The 23,964-nt window shown below is 42.2% G+C and overlaps 1 protein-coding gene across 2 annotated transcripts in view; it reads left to right on the forward strand.

Moving 5' to 3' along the window:
• Positions 1-23,964, forward strand: part of CDKL5 (cyclin dependent kinase like 5) — an 80,599-nt gene that overhangs the window by 42,527 nt on the left and 14,108 nt on the right. For both annotated transcript variants that reach the window (XM_063305144.1, XM_063305145.1), the window contains exons 7-14: positions 6,044-6,103; positions 8,164-8,254; positions 8,985-9,174; positions 10,196-10,276; positions 10,920-11,071; positions 11,627-12,647; positions 15,136-15,241; positions 18,283-18,406. In XM_063305144.1, coding sequence (XP_063161214.1) covers positions 6,044-6,103; positions 8,164-8,254; positions 8,985-9,174; positions 10,196-10,276; positions 10,920-11,071; positions 11,627-12,647; positions 15,136-15,241; positions 18,283-18,406 — 1,825 coding nt within the window. The remainder of the gene's footprint in view (positions 1-6,043; positions 6,104-8,163; positions 8,255-8,984; positions 9,175-10,195; positions 10,277-10,919; positions 11,072-11,626; positions 12,648-15,135; positions 15,242-18,282; positions 18,407-23,964) is intronic.

The raw sequence follows: 23,964 nt of genomic DNA on the forward strand, positions 1-23,964 counted from the left end.
TTTATTCTAAGTGTGTCGCCTTTGTTATGTGTGCTCCTGGGCGTTGCCCCCAGGATGCACTGTTGACTTGATTGCCACTCCCCCGTGGGCCCGGGGCGGGGGGGGTGAGTCCCGGGGGGGGAGGTCCACCCAAGTCGCGGGCTTGGGGGGGCCCTTTCCCTTGGGGCACGGTAGGCGGGGGGGCCCGCGGGGGAGGGGTTATGCAGGTGTCAGTTTGCTAGTCTTGCTTTAGGCTTGTCGGGGTATGCCCGGTGAAAAGCCCGGGTCAGGTCAGGCGCGTTAACGTTGTGCGCCGCCACCCATTCTGGGTGGGGGAAGTGTTTCCACCTGACCAAATAGTGTAAAGTTCCCCGTTGCCTGCGGGAGTCGAGTATGTCCCTTACGTCAAAGTGATGTTGGCCGTCGATCATCACCGGTGAGGGCAGTGGCGTCCTTGGGTGCCATCGGGAGGTGGTTGCCGGTTTCAGGAGGCTGGTGTGGAATACCGGGTGGAGTCTCCGTAGGTTGTGTGGCAGGTCCAAGCGTATTGCCACCGGGTTCACTATCTGCGTGACTCGGAACAGCCCGATGTACTTAGGCCCCAGTTTTTTCGAGGGTTGGGGCGACTTTAGGAATTTGGTGGATAGGTAGACCATATCCCCCGCCTGGAACGTCGGTTGTTGGCGCCGGTGCTTGTCGGCCTGCTCTTTGTAGGCCGCCTGTGCTTCCTTCAGCGCTGCCGTGATTATTGGCCACGATTCCGCAATCTTCCGTCCCCAGTCGCTAGCGTCCACCTGGGGTTCCGGGGGTTGTGGTAGCTCCGGTATGGGAACGAAGTCACGCCCCGAGACTACCTCGAACGGAGTTTTCCCCGTGCTCGTGTGAACGGCGTTGTTGTATGCGACTTCGGCGAACGGGAGCAGTTCGGCCCAGTCGTCTTGATGGTAGTTGGTGTATGAGCGTATGAATTGTTCTAGGGTGGCATTAAGGACCTCTGTGGCTCCGTCCGTCTGGGGGTGCCAGGCAGTAGATAGGGCCTGTTGGGTCCCCGTCAGCTTTAGGAAGGCCCGCCAGAATTTAGAAGTGAATTGTGTGCCCCTGTCGGTCACCACACGTGCGGGACATCCGTGTAACCTGTACACGTGGATGAGGAAGAGTTTGGCTAGTTGTTGTGCGGACGGGACCGATGTGCAGGGGATGAAGTGGACCTGTTTCGAAAAATAGTCTTTCACCACCCAAATGGCCGTTTTCTTCTGGCTGGGTGGGAGGTCCACTATAAAATCCATGGAGATTTCCTCCCATGGGCGGGAGGGTTCTACCACCTGTTGTAAAAGCCCCGCGGGTTTGCCTGGTGCCCGTTTGGCTCTGGCGCACGTTGGGCAGGACGCTACGTAAGCTTTCACGTCCCGTCTTAGCGCGGGCCACCAGAATTGACACCTTGTTAGGTGCAGGGTCTTGAGGAACCCAAAGTGTCCCGCTTGCTTGGTGTCGTGGGATCTATGCAAAATCGCTTGGCGTTGTGAGTCCGGGACATAGATTCTGCCTTCCCCCCATGCCAGGTCCTGTGCCATCGTTACCTTGTCGGGGTTTTCCAGGAACCAGGGGTCGGTTTTGAGGGCGGCGGCTAGGTCCGTGCGTATCCCCCCTGATAGTTGCGGTTGGCGTCGTCAGGTCACCGGTTGTCCCGCCGTCGGCTGCGCCGTAGAGTCGAGCTGCCTCCGAGCGCCGCTCCGGGTGGTCACGGCCATCCCCAGTTGAGAAGCGGATAGGACCGTCCCAATGGTGTCTGGGGCGGGCTCTTCGTCTTGGGGCAGTCGGGAAAGGGCGTCAGCCAGGAAGTTCTTTTTACCCGGCATGAACTTCAGCTGGAAGTTGAAGCGGCTGAAGAATTGGGCCCATCGGACCTGTTTTGGGCTGAGGCGTCTGGGCGTTCGGAGGGCCTCGAGGTTCCGGTGGTCGGTCCAGACCTCGAATGGTTGGGCGGCTCCTTCGAGTAGGTGTCTCCATGTTTCCAGCGCCGATTTTACCACGAAGGCTTCCTTCTCCCAGACGTGCCATCGCCTTTCTGTCTCGGAGAATTTCCTCGACAGGTAGGCGCATGGTTTCAGGAGTCCTGTGGGGTCCTTTTGGAGTAGGATGGCCCCCAGGGAGAAGTCTGAGGCGTCGGCTTGGACCACGAACGGCCGTTCTGGGTCCGGGTGCGCGAGGATTGGCTCTGTGGTGAACAGCGCTTTCAACTTATTGAATGCGGTCTGGCACGCGGGAGTCCAATTCAATACTGTGCCCGGGTTTTTGGCGCGTCGGGTGTCCCCCACCCCTTTGGTTTTGAGGAGGTCCGTTAGGGGGAGGGCTATCTCTGCGAACCCCCGGGCGAATGACCTGTAAAAATTCGCGAAGCCGAGGAAGCTCTGGAGTTGGCGTCTGTTGCGGGGGCGTTCCCAGTTCACCACCGCCTCGACTTTTGCGGGGTCCATTTCTATGCCGTCTCCGGAGATTCGGTACCCCAGGTAGTCTAGGCGCGCTTTATGGAATTCGCACTTTGCGGGTTTGGCATAGAGCTGCGCCCTTCTGAGCTTATCGAGGACTTGTCTGACTAGGGTCACATGTTCCTCGTGCGTTTTAGTGTAGATAAGGACGTCGTCTATGTAGACGAGGACCCCTTTGAACAGGTGTTCATGCAGGACCTCATTGATGAGCTGCATAAACACCCCCGGGGCCCCGCGAGTCCGAACGGCAGCACTTTGTACTGGAAGGCGCCTAGGGGGCAGTTGAACGCAGTCTTCCATTCGTCCCCCTCCCTGATTCGGATGCGGTAGTACGCCTCGCGAAGGTCCAGCTTGGAGAAGACCTTGCCCGTGGACAGGTGGGCGAGCATATCTTTCACCAGGGGTAAGGGGTATTTGTTGGACAGGGAAGCCGCGTTTAGGCCCCGGTAGTCGGTGCAGAGCCGTAGGGTGCCGTCTTTCTTCTCCCGGAATAAGACGGGGGCTCCGACCGGTGAGCATGCTGGCTCTATGAATCCCCTCTCTAGGTTTTTATCGATGAACTCCCGGAGGGTTGCCATCTCCTTCGGGGTCATCGAGTAGATCTTCGGTCTAGGTAAGGGGACGTCGGGCAGCAGGTCAATCCGACAGTCCATCTTGCGGTGGGGGGGTAGTTGGTCAGCTTCTGCCTCTCCGAAGACCTCGGAGAAGTCGGCGTATTGTTCCGGTAGGTCTGCTGTGGTAGCTGCGTTGTCCTGTGTAGTCGCCTCTGCTCGTCCCACAGTGGGGTTGGCTCTGCCCGCCGGAACTGGTGCCCGGTACTCGCCGTCGCCAAATGTGAAGGTGTGGGTCTCCCAGTCGATGCGCGGGTTGTTTGTCGCGAGCCATGGCATTCCCATGACTGCAATGGGTCGTCCGATGTGGGTGACAACGAACGATGTGCGTTCGGTGTGAGTGCCCATTTGCAGGGTGACCGGCTCGGTCTGCATCGTGGCTGGTTTCCCTCCCGCTGTTGAGCCGTCCAGCTGGTGGAATGCCAGCGGCGTGGGGAGGGGGGAGCAGCGGAGGTCGAGTTTGGCGACTAAGTCGGGGTGGATGAGGTTTTTCGAGCACTCCGAGTCCACTAGTGCCGCGGCCGTGGTGGCTCCGTTGCCGGCAGAGAGTTTGATTGCCGCCATTATAACGGAGCTTTCACCGTTCCGTCGAGGTGGTCCGCGCTGCTGTCCCACCGCCTGCCTCGCAACGCGTTTTAGGGCAGGCGGGGAGCATTTCCCGCCGGCTAGTCTGGGTCTACGGCGTCCTCTTCCCCCCAGTAGGCGTCCCAGCCTTCCTCTGGTGTCGCTGTGGCTCCGGTCATTCGGCGGTGAGGGGGCGGCGGCGGGTTAGGTGGTTTTAGGCTAGTTTTCGGGGCGGGTTTAGGCACACTGGCCGGCGGTCGGTTGGCGAAGCAATCTGCCGTCTTGTGCCCCAGTTTTCCACACCTCCCGCAGGGCCCGTGATTAAATTTCTTCCTTGGGTATGTGGGACCAGCCGTCCCCACGTGTGGTGCGGGTACCTTTTGGCAGGTGTTGGTCGTGTCTTCCATAGTTGTCATGAGGAAGGTGCGGTGCGCGTGTTCTGCTTTCCCCGCGAGGTGGATCCACCCGTGTAGAGTCTCTGGGTCGTCGCGGTAGAGGGCCCATTGATGTACGTCGCGGTTGAGCCCCCTTTTGAACATTTCCAGCAGGATGGTCTCGGACCAGTCGTTGACCTTCCCCGCGAGGGCTTTGAACTCGAGGGCGTAGTCCGGGACAGTGCGTGCGCCCTGTTTAAGTCTTTGGAGTGCGCTTTTCGCCCTCACTTTGGCTAGTGGGTCCTCAAAGTAGCTCTTCATCTCGTTGATGAAGGCGGGGAAGTTGGCGAGGGCGGGGGAGTTGGACTCGTACAGTTGGACGTACCAGTCCGCCGCCCGGTCTTGTAGTTTGATCGCCATGGCTGCGATCTTGTCCGCTTCGGAGTCATAGGAGTGTCCGTGCCTCCCCATGAACTCCCTGGCATTCGTGATGAAGAACGACAGTTTCGTGGGGTTCCCATCAAAGAAGATGGGGAAGTCCTTTGGGGCCCCGGCGTTTTGTGAGCCCCTTCCTCTCGCTTCCCGGCCTGTGGCGTCGTCCGCCTGGGCCGTTTGTTGGCCGTCATCTGGCCCGTGTGAGTTCGGCGCCACGCTCGGGGTGTGGACCTGTGCGGGGATGTCGTTGGGCGGCGCGGGGGACATCAACGACTGAAGCATGGTCCGGAGTTCCTTCAGTTGGTTCTCCATGGCCGCGAGTCTAGCTTGTGCGTCCCCGTCCGCGATCCGCGCTGCCGCTGGGGCCGGTTCCATCGGTGTGTCGGGGGTGGGTCGCCGGTGGGGTTCAGGCCCTCCCGACCGTTGGTCCGCTTCCTCTGCCGTCGGCTGGGTTGCTTCTTCGTCCTCCCCCGTGCTTACCGCCGTTGGGCTGCCGCTCCACGCCTGTGGCTGGAGTGCGATGTGGGGCGCGGGGTTCTCCGCTGGTCTCGGGAGGTATGTTGCTCCCTCCCGTGGCCGGGTTGCCTCCGTCGCCATCTCCCCTTGGGGTTGGAGCTGAGGCTCGGGTTGGGCCGGGTGGGCGTCCATGGCTCCGGGAGTCCGCGGTGCCTCTGGCCTCGATCGGTCCTCCTCTGCTTCTTGCCGTGCGGCTCGCCCCCCTTGTCCGCGTCGCGCCGGCCTCATGGTTCCTGGTCTTCTCGCCGTCTACTCCTCCCACGGCTCGTTGTCGTCCGGTGGGGCTCGGCGAGGCTGAGTTTATGACTCTCAGCTTTATGTCATGCGCTGCCTACCTCCGAGTAACACATAGACACTGATTCTGTTGAAGCAGGCTCTGGTTTATTCGTAGTGTAGATACAGTAGTAGAAAAAAGCTGAGAGTGACAGGAGCGCGCCGGTGCGGGGTTTAAATACCCCACGCCGGTCAGCGCCCCCTCACTCGCGGTTACGTCACCCCCCCTTTGTCCAACATGCTGTCTTGCCGGTAGGTGAGGGGTTGCGAGGCCCCGCTGGCGCTCCGGGATCGCCCATCATCAGTTTCCCTATTCCTCCGGTGATTGCTGTCAGCTGGGCGATCTCCGTTGCGCTAGCGCTAACAGCTTGGGTGTGCCTCGCGATCCGCTTAGCCATTGTATCTTGTTCTTTAGTCTTTGTAAGTTGATGGCTACTTATCTTGAGCCCCTTCCCCTGTTTCCTTGTTATTGTCATGTGTGCCATTGCGCTGATGTCTTCAGCTCAACGGCACTCATGACAAAAAGTGGTTAAGGTGTTGGCCTAGAAACCAGGAGACTGCGAGTTCTAGTCCTCCCTTAGGCATAAAAACCAGCTGGGTGACTTTGGGCCAGTCACACTCTCACAGCCCAATCTTTCTCATAGGACTATTATTGTGGAATTAAAGTTAGGGGAACTGTTCCTCCCAAAATATGCCATTTTGAGCTTTTGAAGAAAAGGTGTGATATGTTTTAACTGCCTGTTAATGCAGAACAGTATATATGTTATGACTCATTAACTTTTTCCTGTGTATTTGAATATTTCAGATATTAAGCCAGAAAATCTCCTAATAAGCCACAATGATATTTTGAAATTGTGTGATTTTGGTAAGGCTTTTAAAAAATATATATTAAAGGGATATCTTCATTGCAGCTCTTTATAATTTTGAATTATTTTATGACAGCAAACAAGCTTTTTAATTATAGGTTAATACATTATTTCTAAGGTATAGATTTAAATACGTTTTCTAATTTGTTTCTAACTTTAAATAGATGCACATACTTCAAAAGAAGCTGGGACATACACCAATTCTATTGTATCGATATGACGTAACTCTTTAAGCTTTTCTAAAATGCTTAAATATAACTAAAGGCTGTTTTTCTGAATAGGAAGTGTCTCAGATCTACAATGATTAACAAACAGCTGTTTATGAAATAGGGGAAAAGGCTGGGGTCAGTAGGGAGTTGTGGTAAGCTTAAGAATTAAAGAAGCTTGTGATCATTGCTTTTATTAGTTTAATTAAATTGCTCAGCTTAAACTTTGCTCAAGGTTATATTTTTAAAATTTCTTTGCATTTTGGTTCATTACAGTGCTAAGGAATAAAGAAATAAATATCAGCAGTGGCATTTTAAAAAACTTTTATTGACTGAGAGCCTAAATATGTTGGGTGGCAGTTTTTAATGTATTATTATTTAAACCTTATAAAAGTAAGCACGGAAAATAATTAAATCTTTGAATATGTATTTGGTGTTTGATATAATTTTTGTCAAATAATCTCAGTATTCTATCTGTTTGTCCTACTTCAGTGTTCTAAACAGTAGTATTCTACTGGTTACCAATATTTACAGTATAGTGTTATTACTTGCAAATGCAGTTTTACTGATATTAGAATCAATATCTATATAACTAAACAAGCAAGAAATGTGTTTGCATTCTTAGTATTTTCCCTAGTGACTTATCTTTTAGAGTGCTGCATTCTTTGGGTTTTTTCCCCTAACAGTGGCAGGTCAGTCAACAATTCAGAAAATTGTGAGATGTCTCAGTTAAAAATATCAGTAATGGTAGAGAAACCTATTTGAAAGGCCACTCAGCCTCAGTGATAGATAGATTGCCTGCCTGTCTGTCTGCTGGATAAAGCACCTAGTGAGTTTAGCTACTAAAATAAGAACACTTGTGGTTTATAGGGCAACTTTTGACCTCTCATAACGGAGAATATTTTATAAATTAACATATACCTGGCAAAGGGATAATCATAGAAAAACTATAAATCTTTATTCCAGTTTGAGAGTAACCTGTAAAAAAAAATTAAACCTGTTGCCTTAAAACATATTACCCAGAGAATAAATGCCAGTGAATTAAATATTTTTGTTGTAATCCTGGAAAGTAACTGAACAGTGTATCCTTTTTTTCCAGATTTCCAATAAGTTTATAAGCACTATACATAAGAGACTCCAAGATTGCAAGCATATGATGGCTGTATTGTGCTTGTTGTTTGCTTAATTAGCAGTATCTGCTGAAGCACATGTTTCTGATACTAAGAAAATAGAAGAGTATTAAGCAAATACCAATTTTAACAAATATACATTGCTACTATGATGTGGTGATTCATGTTCCACTTAATCCATTGTGACTGAGGTTGTTCCCACTCACGACTGTAGAACTATTCTCCTGAGCACTTATTTAAACTTACAGTTTTTATTGTGAAAATGGCACACACCAAGATCAAACATTTGAGTTGCGTATCCAAGGAATATATTATTTTGTCTGAGGAACTTCTGTGTTGATGCAGATACAGTCTTCATACAATTAGTTTTGTACAATATGCAAAGAAGTTTCTGTGTATGTTTTTCTGTTGCTTAATGTTGAAATTATTGGACTTCAAAAGTTTAACATTTCATTTCATTTAACTTAACTTAACTTACATGAATTTATATGGTAATATATAAAGTAACCCTCAAGTACAAATAACTTTAGCATTTCTTTTTAGTATTTTTTAATTTCAAATGGTCAGGGTTTTTTTTCCTGGCCAGTTTATTAATATGTTATACTGTTTTATTCTAATTTTTTTAAACAACCTTATCTCTACATAGAATTTCAGGATTAAAAGTACAACAAATTAGTGAACACCAATACTTATTAAGGTCACTTTAATATTATTTTAATGAAGGTTTTGCACGGAATTTGTCAGAAGGCAGTAATGCGAATTATACAGAATATGTTGCCACCAGATGGTATCGTTCTCCTGAACTCTTGCTAGGGTAAGTAAACTTAGAATTTATAAATAATGTGGTTCTTTAAACTCTAAGTCACGTGTAATGATCTAAATTATTGTTTTCCCAGTAATTAGAGGAAGGACTAAGTTTAGGACTCAAACTATAAACTAATCAGGAATAATTATTGAATAATTGGATTCTGTTACAGGATATTATTATATTAACCTTCAGGTTTGAGGATGGATTGAAAGAGTGAAAAATAATGGAAAAATAATGGAAGAAGGCAAGGCAAACCTTTTAATGTATTGTCAAGAAAATTATGCAAATATGTCCATGAAGTCACCAGGAGTCACGCTGGACTAAAAGGAGACTATATTTTAATCTGCACGTTAGTTTATATTTGTTCAGTTCAGCTCTAAATTCCTTGGAAAATAAACTCAATAAGAGCATCAATTCTCCTTCAGAGCCATTATTTCCTGGTGTGACATTTTATAAAAAAAGGGCAGTTGGTCCAATCTGTTAAAAAAAAAAAGTCTGAAAAATACGTGGAGTTTCTATATTTTTTCTCATATCATAAATGTGAGCCTATGACTGTGCAACAATATTGCAGCTATAATAAAGAATGATCTAGAAAAAAGAAATGTGTGTTTTCTGTCTGAAGATCTTTGATACTGATTCTTTTTTTTAAAAAAAAATCAATGCAGGGTAAAATACTTAAAATATGTTGTAGGCATATAAATTCAAGCAGCAATAGCATCATATGCTTTCTTTTCAGTGCCCCCTATGGCAAGTCTGTAGATATGTGGTCAGTAGGCTGTATTCTTGGGGAACTTAGTGATGGACAGCCACTGTTTCCTGGTGAAAGTGAAATTGATCAACTTTTTACAATTCAGAAGGTATTGGGACCACTTCCTGCAGAACAAATGAAGCTTTTCTACAGCAATCCCCGTTTCCATGGCCTGCGGGTAATGTTTAGCTTAATTGTACCATGCATGTTTTGTAGTGGTGAATTTGTGTAAAATCTGTCTACCAAAATTCTCCCAATACTCTATACACATTCATATATACAAGAGTTTATCCACTTTTGTTTCTATTGATATGGCAAAGGATATATTTATGACTCAAGATAATAGGATTGTGATGATGGAAATGGTTTTTTTTTCTTGTCTCCAATTATACAAGAATTTTGAAAAATGCAGGTTGAAGCATTTCCTAATTTGTGTTTTGTGATGGTTTGTACATTACAAATTACTAATTCATTAATTAACAGACTGAGCACTTCTTAAAAGAAATAAATGGGTAAATATAGTTTGTATTCAATAGATGAAAGTAGCTCTCTGAAATTACCTCATGTAAAATATTGTTAACCTAGAATAGTATGTAAACATTATATGATGTCTGTGGTTGGTGCAGATCAAGGGACATTTGGCAAAATGATGACAGAGGTTTGTACTCATGATTTAAGGAATTGAAAATAATCTCTACTTCATCTTTCTTTGGGTGTAATCACTTTTCAGAAACACTGGTAGTCTAATCCTACATCATCAATAGCACGTTTTGGGGTTGGTCTGATAAGGCAATTATCCTGAACTATTATTTAATTTACCGTGTGTTTGTGTGTGTGTTGGATTCCAGCGAGAGTGCTGGTTCCCAGGGGCAGGGAGCTTTCCAGACTGATAAACGACTTCACAGCCCAGACTCAGTAGCTGGGAAGGTTAAGAAGTTCAAGGCAACCCCTCCTTAGAGCCCTTTTGGGTTATTTCCCTGAGCTTAGTGCCGTAGCCTCAGTCTGGCAAGATTCTGTCTGTGGGATAGGAGCAATAAAGAACTAGAGCTGGAATACCGTCTCAGCGTGGTTTCTGTCCCTGATGACCTGACAGTGTGTATGTGTTCCTTGGTTTCTTAGCTAGCATATAATGCAGAGAAAATATTAATGATTGGTAAATGCCAGTTCTGTTTGTGAATTATATATAACCTGTATTACAGTTCCCTGCAGTCAACCATCCACAATCTTTGGAAAGGAGATACTTGGGAATTTTAAGTAGTGTTTTACTTGATCTTATGAAGGTAGGAATGTTGATTGTTTTTCTCTGTATTACAGTTCACATTTACAGCTATATATACAGCTATAATTTAGCTATACTATCTTAATAATCCTGCATAATCTTATTTATTAATATTTTAAAATACAACTGCTTCAAACATTTGAGATGATATCAGGGAAGGCACAGAGATAGGATTGTTTCTTTTTTTTTTTAATTTTCCCCCCATCTTCCCTGAAAACAACACAACTGCATATTTTAACAATATGGAACTATTTTCAGATTTTGTATGGAATTTTGTTTCCATAATAGCCCATAAAATTAAAATAATTTTAATACACTGTTAATGATATAGTAAATCTGCAAAATTAGATAAGGTCTTAGGAGGTTTTCTTACAACCATATAGGAAAAGAAGCTTGCTGTGTAATTTTTTATGAATTGTTTAAGTCTGCATATAAACATGTACTTGTACTATAGATGTTTGCAGTGATGTGTTTTTTCATTTTTAAGAATAGATTTTAGAGTCATCATTTTGATGTAAAAGTGGGAGTGGTAAATATTGTCAAATAATTTTCAGTTGCGCATATTTGTAAAATTATACTGTAACTAGTGGCAACCACATAAGTTGCTATGTTATGTTTCTTAAATCTGAATATTTGATCTAAAGAATTTGCTGAAACTGGATCCAGCTGACCGATACTTAACAGAGCAATGTCTGAACCACCCATCATTTCAAACTCAGAGGCTGTTAGATCGTTCACCTTCACGTTCAACTAAAAGAAAGCCTTACCATGGAGATAGCAACACTTTATCCAGCAGGTAAATGACTGGAAATAATAATGTCAGTACTCTAATTATTTCACGTATTCTCATCTGCTAAAATTAAGTAAATGCAGCTAGGTCACTACCAAACAAAACACTTCTTCTGTGACTTCCATACACTGTCTAATAAAAAAAATAGAATAACCTGGATTCAGTTTGCTTTGCAGATGATAAGATTCTCTCTTGATACTTCAGAGTATCAGGTACATTTTTACACCGAATATAGATGGCCTGAGACCCATGTATCTGTTGGACAGAGTACTTGGTGAAACCTGTTGCTCAATGATACAATGGCTTAGTTGAAGAATTCTGCTTACTAGTGCTGTGACTTGCTGTGTCAAATCCTTGAATTTTGGGAGACCCAAAATATATCCAATTTTAGAACAGTTGCCACAGTGTAGTGATCTGGACTATTGCATAATATTGTGAAGAAAACTGCATTTTCATGCCATGTAATATTTATTTTCTATATCAACAGCACAAGGTGTTTTTAACTCAGTTGGTATTTAAAAATAAAATAACATTTGCTTTTCTTGTCTGTTCATAATATAGAAATCAAGCTAGCAAAGGTACTGCTGTGCAGTCTCATCACAGATCAAATAGCAAAGAATTACAGAATGTGGGACTACAAAGAGAAGATGCACTTTCAACAAATGAAAGCTTTTTAAATGGAAATCTTTCTGTAAGTTCTCACAGTCCAATGCTGTCAAAAAAGCCAAACAATCCTCCTTCATCTGGAAGTAAGGATCTAGCTAATAACAACTTACCACATCTTCTCAGTCCAAAAGAAGCAAAGACAAAAACTGAATTTGATTTTAATTCAGAACCCAAAGCTTCAGACGGTCCAGGTACTAAATATCTGAAGTCAAATTCCAGATCACAGCATAATCGTCATTCGTTTATGGAAAGTTCACAGAACAAAACTGGCACACTACAACCAGGTGAAAGACATAGCCGTCACAGTTATATTGATACTATTCCACAATCTTCAAAGAGCCCATCATATCGCACCAAATCAAAAAGTCATGGAGCCCTGACCGATTCCAAATCTGTGGGTAATTTGTCTGAAGCTAGAGTTCAAGTTCCTGAACCAAACAGCAGTAGATATTTTCCATCCAGCTGCTTAGACTTAAACTCTCCTACTACACCAACACCTCCTCGTCATGCTGACAATAGAACTTTGCTCAGTCCTTCTGGGAGAAATAACAGAAATGATGGTACGCTGGAACCACAAAGACCATCTACAAGACATTCTAAAACCATGGAGGAGTTAAAATTGCCAGATCACATGGATGGAAGCCACTTACATTCTGCATCTGCTCCTCATGAATCTTTTTCTTATGGTTTAGGTTACACGAGTCCTTTTTCTTCACAGCAGCGCCCTCATAGACATTCTATGTATGTGAGCCGGGACAGAGTGAGGACAAAGGGCTCAGAGGGTGGCTTAAGCGTAGGGCAAGGGATGGCAGCCAGAGCAAACAGCCTGCAACTGTTATCTCCACAGGTGCAGCATAAATCTCTCACAAGATCTGTTGGCTCTTCACGTGAAGACTGTACAGAAGATTCCAATAGGGTTAGTTGAATTCTTGATCGTTAGGTATCTGGACCATCCATGTTTTTGCACTGTATGTTTGCCTGAGTTGTTAAAAAGGGCTTTTACTTTTGTATAAGGAATCCATGTCTATTTTCAACTGATTTTTTCCCTCCAACTCACCCCACCCACAGTGTTCATTAGTGATATATACTATTAACTTCTGCCTTATTATATAAAATAAATTATGTCTATTGATATATTATTGTTGAAATTAGATTTTATTGCTGAATGTTAGGTGTCACAAAGGCGATCCAGAAATTGAATAGCAGCTTCCCTTAAGGGTATTTTCTGGGTTTTTTTATAAATACTCTTTAAATTTTATTAATAAAATTAAGGAGGCATTTGCTCTCTTGAAAGCTCTACAGAATATTTATTCTTACTTATTAGACAACTTGTGACCATAAAATGTAACTACCTAATCTGTCTTGCCTACCATTTGACTCCTTTTTCCACTTGTTTGAAGGTGAATTGGCTAAACCCTTAGAAGTGTCAGTTCATGGGTGTCTGCAGGGGAAGAGGCAAAAAGGGGCATAAATATTTGCTCTGACATCACAATTGTGTCTGATGTGAAGACACAAGTACAAAAAGCAAGGCTGCCATCATAAGGTCACCATGCACATGTCATCATTTTTTCATCACATTATTTGTGGATGCTTATGCATCACTCTTTGTGTTTTAAGCTAGAATGAATATAACAGAGCAGAAATAGATTATAGAAATATATGTTCCAATTACTGGGAATTGGATGCTTTACTAGGCAAACCCGAGTTGCTTTTATCTGTATATTGGCAACCATTTACTTTATGGTTCTCTACCACTGAAGCTGAATGTTGTATGCTTTAATAACTTGGTTCTCTTTTCCAAAAGAGACCATTATTACAAATGCATGGTATTAATAAATACATTAGCATCTGTAATAGACTGGGAATGGAATACTATTAATAAAATTATACTGTGATCGGTGGGGGAGCAGGAAGTATAAGAAATTGGAAAGTGGAAATATACTGCTGGCCTTAGAAGAGTGGAACAATAATAGGTCTTCTTAAAGAAACTTAACTACTGATCAGAATAAACTCCTGTAAAATATAAAGCCTGGGGTTATTTGATACATTACAAAAACTTTTCCATATAAAATGTATTTTATGGGATAAATATGAGATGGTATTTGAACAACTAACACTTGAAATGTTTTAGTTAAGACTTGCTACAATTGTTATGTTGTATGTGTCACAATACATTTCTGCAGGAAAAAGGCCATTATTTCTAATTAGGTATTTTTATTCTAAAATCCTTCATGTTCCTTCATTAGATTTCCATTTTTGAAATACATACATACTAGTCTAATTTACAACAATTTTATTGGAAGCTGCCCAAAGTCACTTATGTGAGATGGGCAGCTATATAAATCAAATAAATAAATAAGCAGTGATTAAAATTTAGGAGTCAGCCATTTTTCTAAGTGTTCATGACCACTTGAATTGTAAATAATGTTTTAAGATTGTATATTTTTGTCACAAAATCAGAAAGCATGAAGGATCATGTGTTACCAAATAATATTGTACTATCCATTGGCAATGTAGGGAATTTAGTATATTTAATGTTCACTATGGCAGAGTACATGCCTTCATTCTTTTGTAAAATGTTTATATTGGTTTTCCATCCAAAAACCATTTATTAGAGGGATTAATGAGAATTAGTCATTAATCTGCCCATTAATCTGAATATATCAAGCAAACTGTTTCTATATGATCGTTCAAAAAGGCAAATATGGGGCAGGGGGGAATCTTAATGTTGCCTAACTATTTTAGAACTCTTTTCCTCTCTGCATAACAAAGCTCTGCAGTGTACTATTGTAGTTGAGGTGTTGGATTAGGATTGGAGAGATTCAGGTTCAAGCCCCTTCTCAGCCATGAACACTCACTTGGTGACTTCAGTGACTTTCATTTCACCTGTTAGATTTATATCCCACTATTCCTCTTGGAGCCCAAGGTGGCATCCACAGCACTCCCTTGTCCAATTTTTCCCCACAGCATCAATTCTCGGAGGTGAGTTTCGCTTAGAGAGTAACCAGCCAAATAAAATAAAATAAATGTAGTTTAAGACTTACTGGGCTAGGTTTTGAAGCCAACTTTGGGATATTTTATATATATGTTGATCTCTTACTAAGCCTCCAAGAAAGGACAGATTTAAAATTTTATATAAATAATTGTATTTTTCTCTTTTCATCATGTGAAATTATGAGCCACAGTTCCTCTTAAGTAAAGACTAGATTGCTCTGAAACTAGTTTATGATTATGACATATGCAGCTTTCATTTTTAATGTGGATTTGATCTTTATTTTAACAAATATAAAATTAAAGAAGGTTTTTACAAAAGCTGTGATCAGATTCAGTCGTTTTACAATGTATAATGATGAACAGAAAAGTTTCTTTGGCCTAATAAATTTATCAATTCTTCTTTTATTTAGGGCGGAACGTATCATGATCAACACCCAGATGATGGAGCATCCACAAAAGAAAATAGACTTCTATATAATGATTCTGTACCTAGAAGAGTTGGTAGCTTTTACAGAGGTATTCTAACTTGTACAATTTGATTCTAATTTAAACCAGTGTTCTAATAAAAGGCAAATACAGTTTAGGTAGCCAGTAGGTATGTCTTCAGACAGTCAAATTCCAAACATGTTGGAGGAATCTTCTATCCCTAGAACACTAAGCAAGATAAAGGTGATTGGCTTCTTTTTTTGGAAGAGGTTCCTTTTCTTCTTCCACAACTTATGTTTCTGCCTAGGCTAGATATGAAGGAGATGTAGGCATTCTTATAAACAAATTTTAAATATATTTTTCAGACGTTTGTAAAACTACATTCAGCATGGCTTATGCATAAGTGTGCTTTTGACTACAGATTTTGTGCTGGGTTTTTTTCATTTATCCTTTGGGAAAATGTAGAAAAAGAATAACAGCAGAATGTACCATTTAGTAAATTAAACAGGCATTCAACAGCAAGCTGCAGCAAGATGTTAGCTCAAACTTCCTAGTTCACTAAAACTAGTCCTCAATATTCAGGCAAAATGGCAATCTTTTTCAGTAAATTAATAGTAAAAACTTTGGCTTTCTTAACATGTGGAAGGGCAAGAGCATTAGTCTTATCTGTGTCTCAGTCATGATGGCTTAAAGGATTGTGTGAACTTTAGAAACATTAGAAAGTCTATTAGATGGACTGGCCTGCCTATGGCTGAGGTTTAGAATTTTTAAGGCTCAAATTAATTATGTGATTTAGGCCACTGTCTAATATTTTTAAATTCTACTGACTGCATCCTAATCCTTAAGGGTATGAAATTCTGAATGTAAAACCCTTAGTGATTCAGTGATTAAAGATGGCAATGATACAATCAACAATATAAAGGCTGGGGGGATATTGCTGTGTATTATATTTGCTAAACCTTCATGTTCAGCCACATGAGCTTCTATTATTGAATTCAATTTGGAAATTTGTATTACTTTTATGGAATGATATTGTAGAAGGACTGAATATTTATTTCAAATCCCTAGTATATATAATAGGGTGATATTGGACTTGGGCTAAAACAGTAAAACTGGTCACTAGAATGGAAAGTAATTTAAATATCGTCAGCATCAGGTTTTATCTTACTCAGCAGAAAAATCTGATACATTTGCATTGACCTTATTGCCTTCTCAGTTGTGATTCTTTCTTGGAAGGTAAATCCAGATGATGTAATACACAAACAGACATTGTGTATTACTAAATCTGTAGCATTATATGTATTTTTATTTTCTATTTTTTCACATAATTTCTACTTCTATTCTTATGGACACTTTCTGGCTTTTTAAATTTATGGATATAAGAATCTTGTTTGTTGGCAAAGAGTTGGTATTAAACATTAGATGCTTCTGCACTAAACAGCAGATAGAAATAGAAATATAAAATTTCCAGAAATTTTGAAATTCCTGGAGGAAAAGAATTAAGTGAGGTGGAAAATGGAAATTGTGGGAAATATTTGAAATATCTGTAATACTCATTTTTATATTACTGTTCACTCATATAAGTTCACTTTGCTATTTTAAGAACATACAGTGCAACATGTATAACTAGGTTTACCCATTGAGCTATCATGTTTGGCATATTTATTAAATATGAAAGCATAATTTCATCAGTATTTTAGTTTGCTAATTGAATTTATATTAAATGTTTAATGTTTGTTACAAATGGAGGTGTAAAATGGAACTCCTAAGAGACATAGGATCTGATCAATTCTGTCAGTGACAAATTGGAAAATAAAACATTGAAGGTAGATGGAACTAACAATGTAGTAATAAAACAGTTATGAATTTTGAGGCCTAGTCAAAAGCAGATCTACTTAAAGAAACTACTTAAAGTCATAAGTAGAAAAGCTCCCAAGCATTGGTGTCTCTGTGTGGCAAGTGACAACGTACAACATGACATCAGGGTAGAAATATTGTGACTTTCACGTACGCATCAGATACTGGGGTACATGTATCTAAGGTGGTATTTGTACCATTACGTCTGGCTGTGTCATTATTTTTATGTCGTGGCTTGCTGCTTATGCCATTTGTGCACAAACAAATCAGGAATGATTTGGTGAAAATAAAGAGTGCCTGGGAGGAGGGGAGGGGGTTAAAATACATCTTCTTGCTCATGCATCTGAGAATTGTACTACACTGCCTGTCCTCTCATATAGGAACTATAGTGCAAAATATTCCAATTAAAAATTAATAGATACCACTTTAAAGGAGTAAATGATAGCAATATAAACATTTTGTCTTATTCTAAAATTATTCAGAATAGTGACATATTTGTCATTATTCTAAACGTTTTTTTTTAAGTCTGGGCAAAAAATTTTAATCTTTCCGTTTGTGGGGACAGGGCAGCATCAGGAAAAGAAACTGGGGGGGAAATCCCCAAGGTAGAAAGAATTTTAGACTTCAGTATGTGAGGGAACACATTGTTTTGTATTTGGAGAAACTCAGGCTTTATAGGCATTTTTACAAAAATTAAAAAGTAATGGATGGCTAATCCATTTCCTTTATCTGGAAATATTTTCACAGGGCAAAGCAATGGTGACCAGTTTTCTAGAAAACATCCTTGGGCTCTAAAAGGGAGGTAGGGTTAAATAGCAAGAGTTCAAACCATCAGATATGAGTAAGATTAAAATAAATAGTTCTCAGTTCTAGTTAAAGCAGATTCAGCAACCAGACCTTCTTCATTGGCAGCCTTATATGTATAATGTATTATATATGGATTGAAATGAAAAGTTATCAGAGCATGGACTGCTGTAACCAAGATATCTTCCTCCAAATTAAGCCAAAACTAAGATATCATCTTAATGTGCTAAGGACTCTTATACTAACTACAGAAATCAAATTTCTCTTAGATGTTTGTTCTTTTCTCAATGCTGATAGAATGTCATGATTCAAACCTTAATACTGAAATAAAAAGAAACAATTTTCAGTATCATGTGTTGGGTAAACAGTATTGTCTTCTGCCAAGCATAAATGCAGTACCACTTTATTGGGTTATGAAAAAGAGATAATTTGAGGACAGAAACACAGTAACTTAATATTTCTCCTTGCAGTCCCATCTCCACGTCCAGAAGGAACATTTCTAGACAGTAGTGCCTCAAACAGAATACCTGCATTGCCTGCAGAAAGCAGTGGTGTAACAAGCCATTCAAAGAGACAAACTGCTTTTGATCCCTGGTAAGTAAGTTTCTTTATAAAAGATAAACCACAGTTAGTTTATATAGAAATAGAAAAGATAATATGTTCAATTAACATTCCATAAATCAATCAGTCAATCATTCAATAGTCACACTGAAAATCTGAGCTGGCACAAGAATCTACCAAGAGGCTTTAATAGATTCTGGCATAACTGGCAATTTTATTGAATTTCCTGTTCCATGTAAATGAGATATACCATTTAACCTGTCTACCTTCCAAACCTAATTGAAATAATTGATGGCCTGTATGCTTAGAACACACAGAAACACTGCATCTGCACATCAGCAAATATCCAAATTTATCACCCTTCCACCTTGCATTTTCTAATGATCCCAGTGGTGGATTGGCTTGAGGCTTACAATCTACACATTCATTGGAACTATGATGATATCACCATTTATTCCCCTTTTCTATGAAACAAGAGATAGCCTGCAAAGACTCATTATTGCCACTTCACAGGAGGGGGAGCCTCCAGTCCTATGCTCTTGATCTGTGCGTACATGCTTGAGAAAGGAGATGTCCAGACTTGTCTCTGTGATTACATAATCAACCTTATCTCTGGAGCTGGAAGATTTTTGATAGTTATATATACAGTGTGTGTGTGTGTTTGTGTGTGTGTACATATATATATGAAAATAAAGTTCTCCAAGTCACTTTCTGACTCTTTGGGGGATGCCGCTTTTGCAACGTTTTCTTGGCAGACTATAGAGTGCGGTGGTTTGCCATTGCCTTCCCCAGTCATAATTATCTTTTCCCCAGAGAGCTGGGTACTCATTTTACCGACCTCAGAAGGATGAGGCTGAGTCGACCTGAGCCAGCTACCTGAGAAACCAACTTCCTCTGGGATTGAACTCAGGTCATGGGGAGAATTTCAGTTGCAATACTGCCACCTACCACTCTGCACCACACGAGGCTTCATATATGTGCATGTGTGTGTTTGTATGTTGTAATCAAAATTATTCAACCCCCATTGCAAATCAGGTTGATTGTCAAAATGTACAGACTTTCAGCTGTTTACAGTAAACAAATAAAAGCAATTGAAATAGCTCAACACAATGAATGTTTCAAGTGGTGTCCCCAAAGTCATCTGAAAATGCAATTTATAATGACTTCTCCAGTCTCAAAATTATTCAACCCCCTGAATTGAATCCATCACAACAGCACATATACGGTATGCAAAACAGGTGTTGTCTCAAGCACACCTGATGCAACTAATCAAGGGCTTGAGCTGGAACACATGAAATACCTGAAGTGGCTAGGGGTTTCTTGAGTGTCACATTTGACTGCATGTTAGAAATACAGTATGGCTAAGTCAAAAGAATGGTCCAAAAGGTGAAAGAAGAGATCACCACCCTTCACAAACATGGAACAGGATACAAAAAGATAGCGAAGGCACTGAATGTTTCTAGAGACACCGTTGGAAGCATAGTTTGCAAATTCAAAGTTAAAGGAACAGTGGTGACACTACCTGGACGGGGCAGAAAAAGGAAGCTGTCAGTGGCCGCAAGCAGATTTCTGAGAAGGCATGTGGAGAGAAACCCTTGAGTGACTGCAAAAGACCTGCAGCAAGACTTGGTGGCAACAGACACTGAGGTCTCAGTGAGCACAGTAAGGTGCATACTAAACACAGAAGGTTTCCATGCCAGAACTCCAAGACGTACACCACTACTGACCCAAAAGCACAAGAAAAGTCGGCTCCAATTTGCTCAAAATCATATAAATAAGCCACAGAAGTTTGGGGATTCTGTTCTGCGGAACGATGAAACAAAACTGGAATTTTTCGGCCCGATGGATCAGTGGTATGTCGGGAGGAAGAAGAATAGAGCTTACACTGAAAAGAACACTCTGCCTACAGTTAAGCATGGTAGTGGCCCAGTGATGCTCTGGGGCTGCTTTGCATCATCTGGCACTGGAAACCTGCAGTGTGTGGATGGCAAGATGGATTCACTGAAGTATCAGGAAATCCTAGGAGAAAATGTCATGCCGTCTGTAAGGAAGCTGAAACTTGCACGTCATTGGACCTTCCAACAGGACAGTGATCCCAAGCATACCTCAAATTCCATTAAGGCTTGGATGCAGAAGTTCTGGAAGATTCTACAGTGGCCATCACAGTCACCTGACTTGAACCCCATAGAAAATCTCTGATGGGATTTGAAGAAGGAGGTTGCAGCATGCAAACCCAAGAATATTACTTAACTGGAGGCCATTGCTCATGAGGAATGGGCTAAGATTCCTCAGGAACACTGCCAGAAGCTGGTGTCTGGCTATGCATCTCGTTTGCAGCAGGTCATAACAGCAAAAGGATGCTCTACTAAGTACTGAAGATGCTTGCCATAAAGGGGTTGAATAATTTTGAGACTGGAGAAGTCATTATAAGTTGCATTTTCAGTTGACTTTGGAGACACCACTTGAAGCATTCATTGTGTTGAGCTATTTCAATTGCTTTTGTTTGATTTGTTCATTGCAAACAGCTGAAAGCCTGTACATTTTGACAATCAACCTGATTTGCAATGGGGGTTGAATAATTTCGATTACAACTGTGTGTGTGTGTATATGTATATGTATACACACATGCACACACACATATACACACACACACATTCATTCATTCAAGGTGCTGGTTATCATCTTTAAAGCCCTACATGACTCATGTAGGTAATCTGCAGGATAACCTCCCTCCTCAGGGAGGCAAGACCCATTCAATTGGTCCGCCCCGGTGACTGATGGACCCGGTTGGGTTTCAGAGGGAGCTGGGAGTTATACCTGAGGATCTTCTGCACAGTCCAGCAGAAGCCCTGGCTGCTGCCTGGAACAGGGAGGCAGCCAGGACCTTGGACAGGATCGCACCTGTGCGGCCTCTTTTAATCCATCAAACCCGACACTCCCCATGGTTTATGGAGGAGCTGAGGGTTTTGAAGAGGATTAAGAGACGTCTGGAATGCCACTGGAGGAAGACAAAGACTGAATCCGACCGAACACAAGCTAGAGTTGCTGTTAAGGCCTACCTTGTGGCAGTAAGAGCGGTGAAACTTCAGTATGTCTCTGCTCCTATTGCATCTGTGGAATGCTGCCAGTGGCCCTGTTTAAGATCACCCAATCCCTTTTGGGGAAAGGGGGGGTCAAAAATCTACCTACAGGGCCATGCCGAGGAGTTTTCTGGGCTTCTGCGGGATAAAATTGCTCAGATCTGGTCCACGTTGGACTCCAAGCATGAGACAGGGTTGGTGGAGATGCCCGGGGAAGTACTTACCCAGTTATCTGGGAACAGTTTGATCCTTTTGGGCCCACGGAAGTGGACAGGATCTTCCAGAATGTAAATGCCACCACTTGCCAATTAGATCCATGTCCCTCCTGGCTGGTGAAGGCAGCCCAGGAGGTGATACGTGGTTGGGTCCAGATGATGGTAAATGCATCTCAGAGAGGGGGGGCATTTCCGGCAGCCTTTAAGGAGGCGCTAGTGTGCCCCCTCCTCAAGAAACCATCGCTGGACCCTACTGTCCTGGACATAGAATTTTAAATTTTGTTTTGTTGTAAACTTCCCGGAGTCCCTCCTTGTGGGGGGAGATAGGTGGTGATAAAATTTGATAAATAAATAAACAAATCAGAGCCAGGTTATCTACGGGACCACCTCTCCCTGAGGTTATCTTCCCATTCCACTAGATCAGATAGAGTGGGAAAGCTACAGGTCCCTTCCCTCAAATGTTGCCATCTGGTGGGACCTAGGAAGCATGCCTTTTCCATAGTGGACCCTACATCTTGATATCTGGCAGACCCCCACCCTCTTAACTTTCCAGAAAGCTATTAAGAGCTGGCTTTTCCTCTAAGCTTTCCCACTCTATCTGATCTAGTGGAATGAGAAGATAACCTCAGGGAGAGGTGGTTCCGTAGATAACTTGGCCCTGGTTTGTTTGTTTGTTTGTTTGTTTATCAAATTTTATCACAACCCATCTCCCCTCACAAGGAGGGACTCTGGGCAGTTTACAACAAAACAAAATTTAAAATTCAGTGTCCATACAAATCCAATGCATATAAATATATAAATATAAATTGACAATAAAATATAATATGTAATAAAATCCTGATGGCTAAGGTTGTATCTCAGTCCGTGAATATAAAAGACCCTAAGCCCTTGGTGCTCTCTGAGCCTTGTTTTTTTCTTGCAGGTGTTTCATTGCCAGACCAGGCAACATCTTCAGTGCAAAAACAATTCCCCAGGCTCCACAATTGTATAGCTGGATGGGTGTAGTTTTTGGATTGGGTGCCAGGTTTTTCTTGTTTCTTGTTGAATGGTTCTTATTGTTGTGTTTTTCTTATTGTTGTTAGCCTCCCAGATTTGTGTGTCACAAGATGGACAGCCATATACATCTAAATAAATAAATAAGTGAATACAAGCTGCTTATTTACTTTGAGGCTCCTGCTCTCCATTGCAAGCATGTAGGTGCAGTTCTTTAATATCTCACTGATTATAATCTGATTATAATCTCTACATCAGGCTAGATAAGTATTTTGCATTTCAGTTGAAAGTTAAAGGTGGATTTTGCTAAAGTACAATCCATTTTTACTTGGAAGCTACAACCAAGGATATATAGCAATTTCAGTGTTTCCCCAACTTTTATTACAAATTCATTCATGAGTTTGCTGTTCTGTCCACCCCACTGATTCAGCTTACCAAGAAGAACATCCCTTTTCAGTCGAGCCTGAACAACTTGACTGAAGAGGAATGCTCTTTGATCTATTCAAACATATCCATTGACTGATCCCACTTGTACCTTCATTGTACAGGCTGATGCTTCCAACTTGGTCTTGGGAGCCATGCTATTGCAATCTCTTCCACAATTTCCAGACAGTCTCCTGCCCTGGGCATTTAATTCTTACAAGCTTTGCCCACCAAATGGAATTATGACATTTTTAACAAAGACCATTTTACTATTGAGGGTGATTTTCAGGCCCAACGTTATCTTCAGGAGGGCATACAGTAGATCTTAAGAATCTGGAATATCTTCAGACCTCTTACAAGTTTACCCAACATAATGTCAGGTCAGCACAATTTTTCTTTCATTTTAATGTCATATTTCTTACATCCCAAGCACACAAGGCAAGGGTTAGGGTTAAGGTTTTTAAGATCCTACTTTGTTTTTTTCTGGAATAGCATTAAAGATACTTTCCCGAAATCTGGGCAGTTCTTGCTTTCTTGGTTTGCCAGCTACATGGGGCTTGACACAGGAATAAGTTCTTCCTTTCTTGGGGGAGTAGATTTTGCAATTCTGGCATGATAGCCAACCAGCTTGGCGTTGTGAGAAATTTAACAATCCCTTTGACTTCTAATGGCTGTGAATCAGAGCACATGTCAAGAAGTGTGACTCATCAAACCATACCTATCACTGTGAGCAGCCTCAAAATAGCAAGCCCACTGATTTTCTGCAGCTCCTCTCTGCCACATAGGGGTCTTGTGACAGTTTTCTTGGACTTTCTAAATAAATTATCTCTTGTTAATAATCTCACTGTTATTTTAGTCATTGTTCTGCTCTCTAAGGTGG

The sequence above is a fragment of the Candoia aspera genome, chromosome 5 (assembly GCF_035149785.1).
Source record: "Candoia aspera isolate rCanAsp1 chromosome 5, rCanAsp1.hap2, whole genome shotgun sequence".
Lineage (NCBI taxonomy): Eukaryota > Metazoa > Chordata > Lepidosauria > Squamata > Boidae > Candoia > Candoia aspera.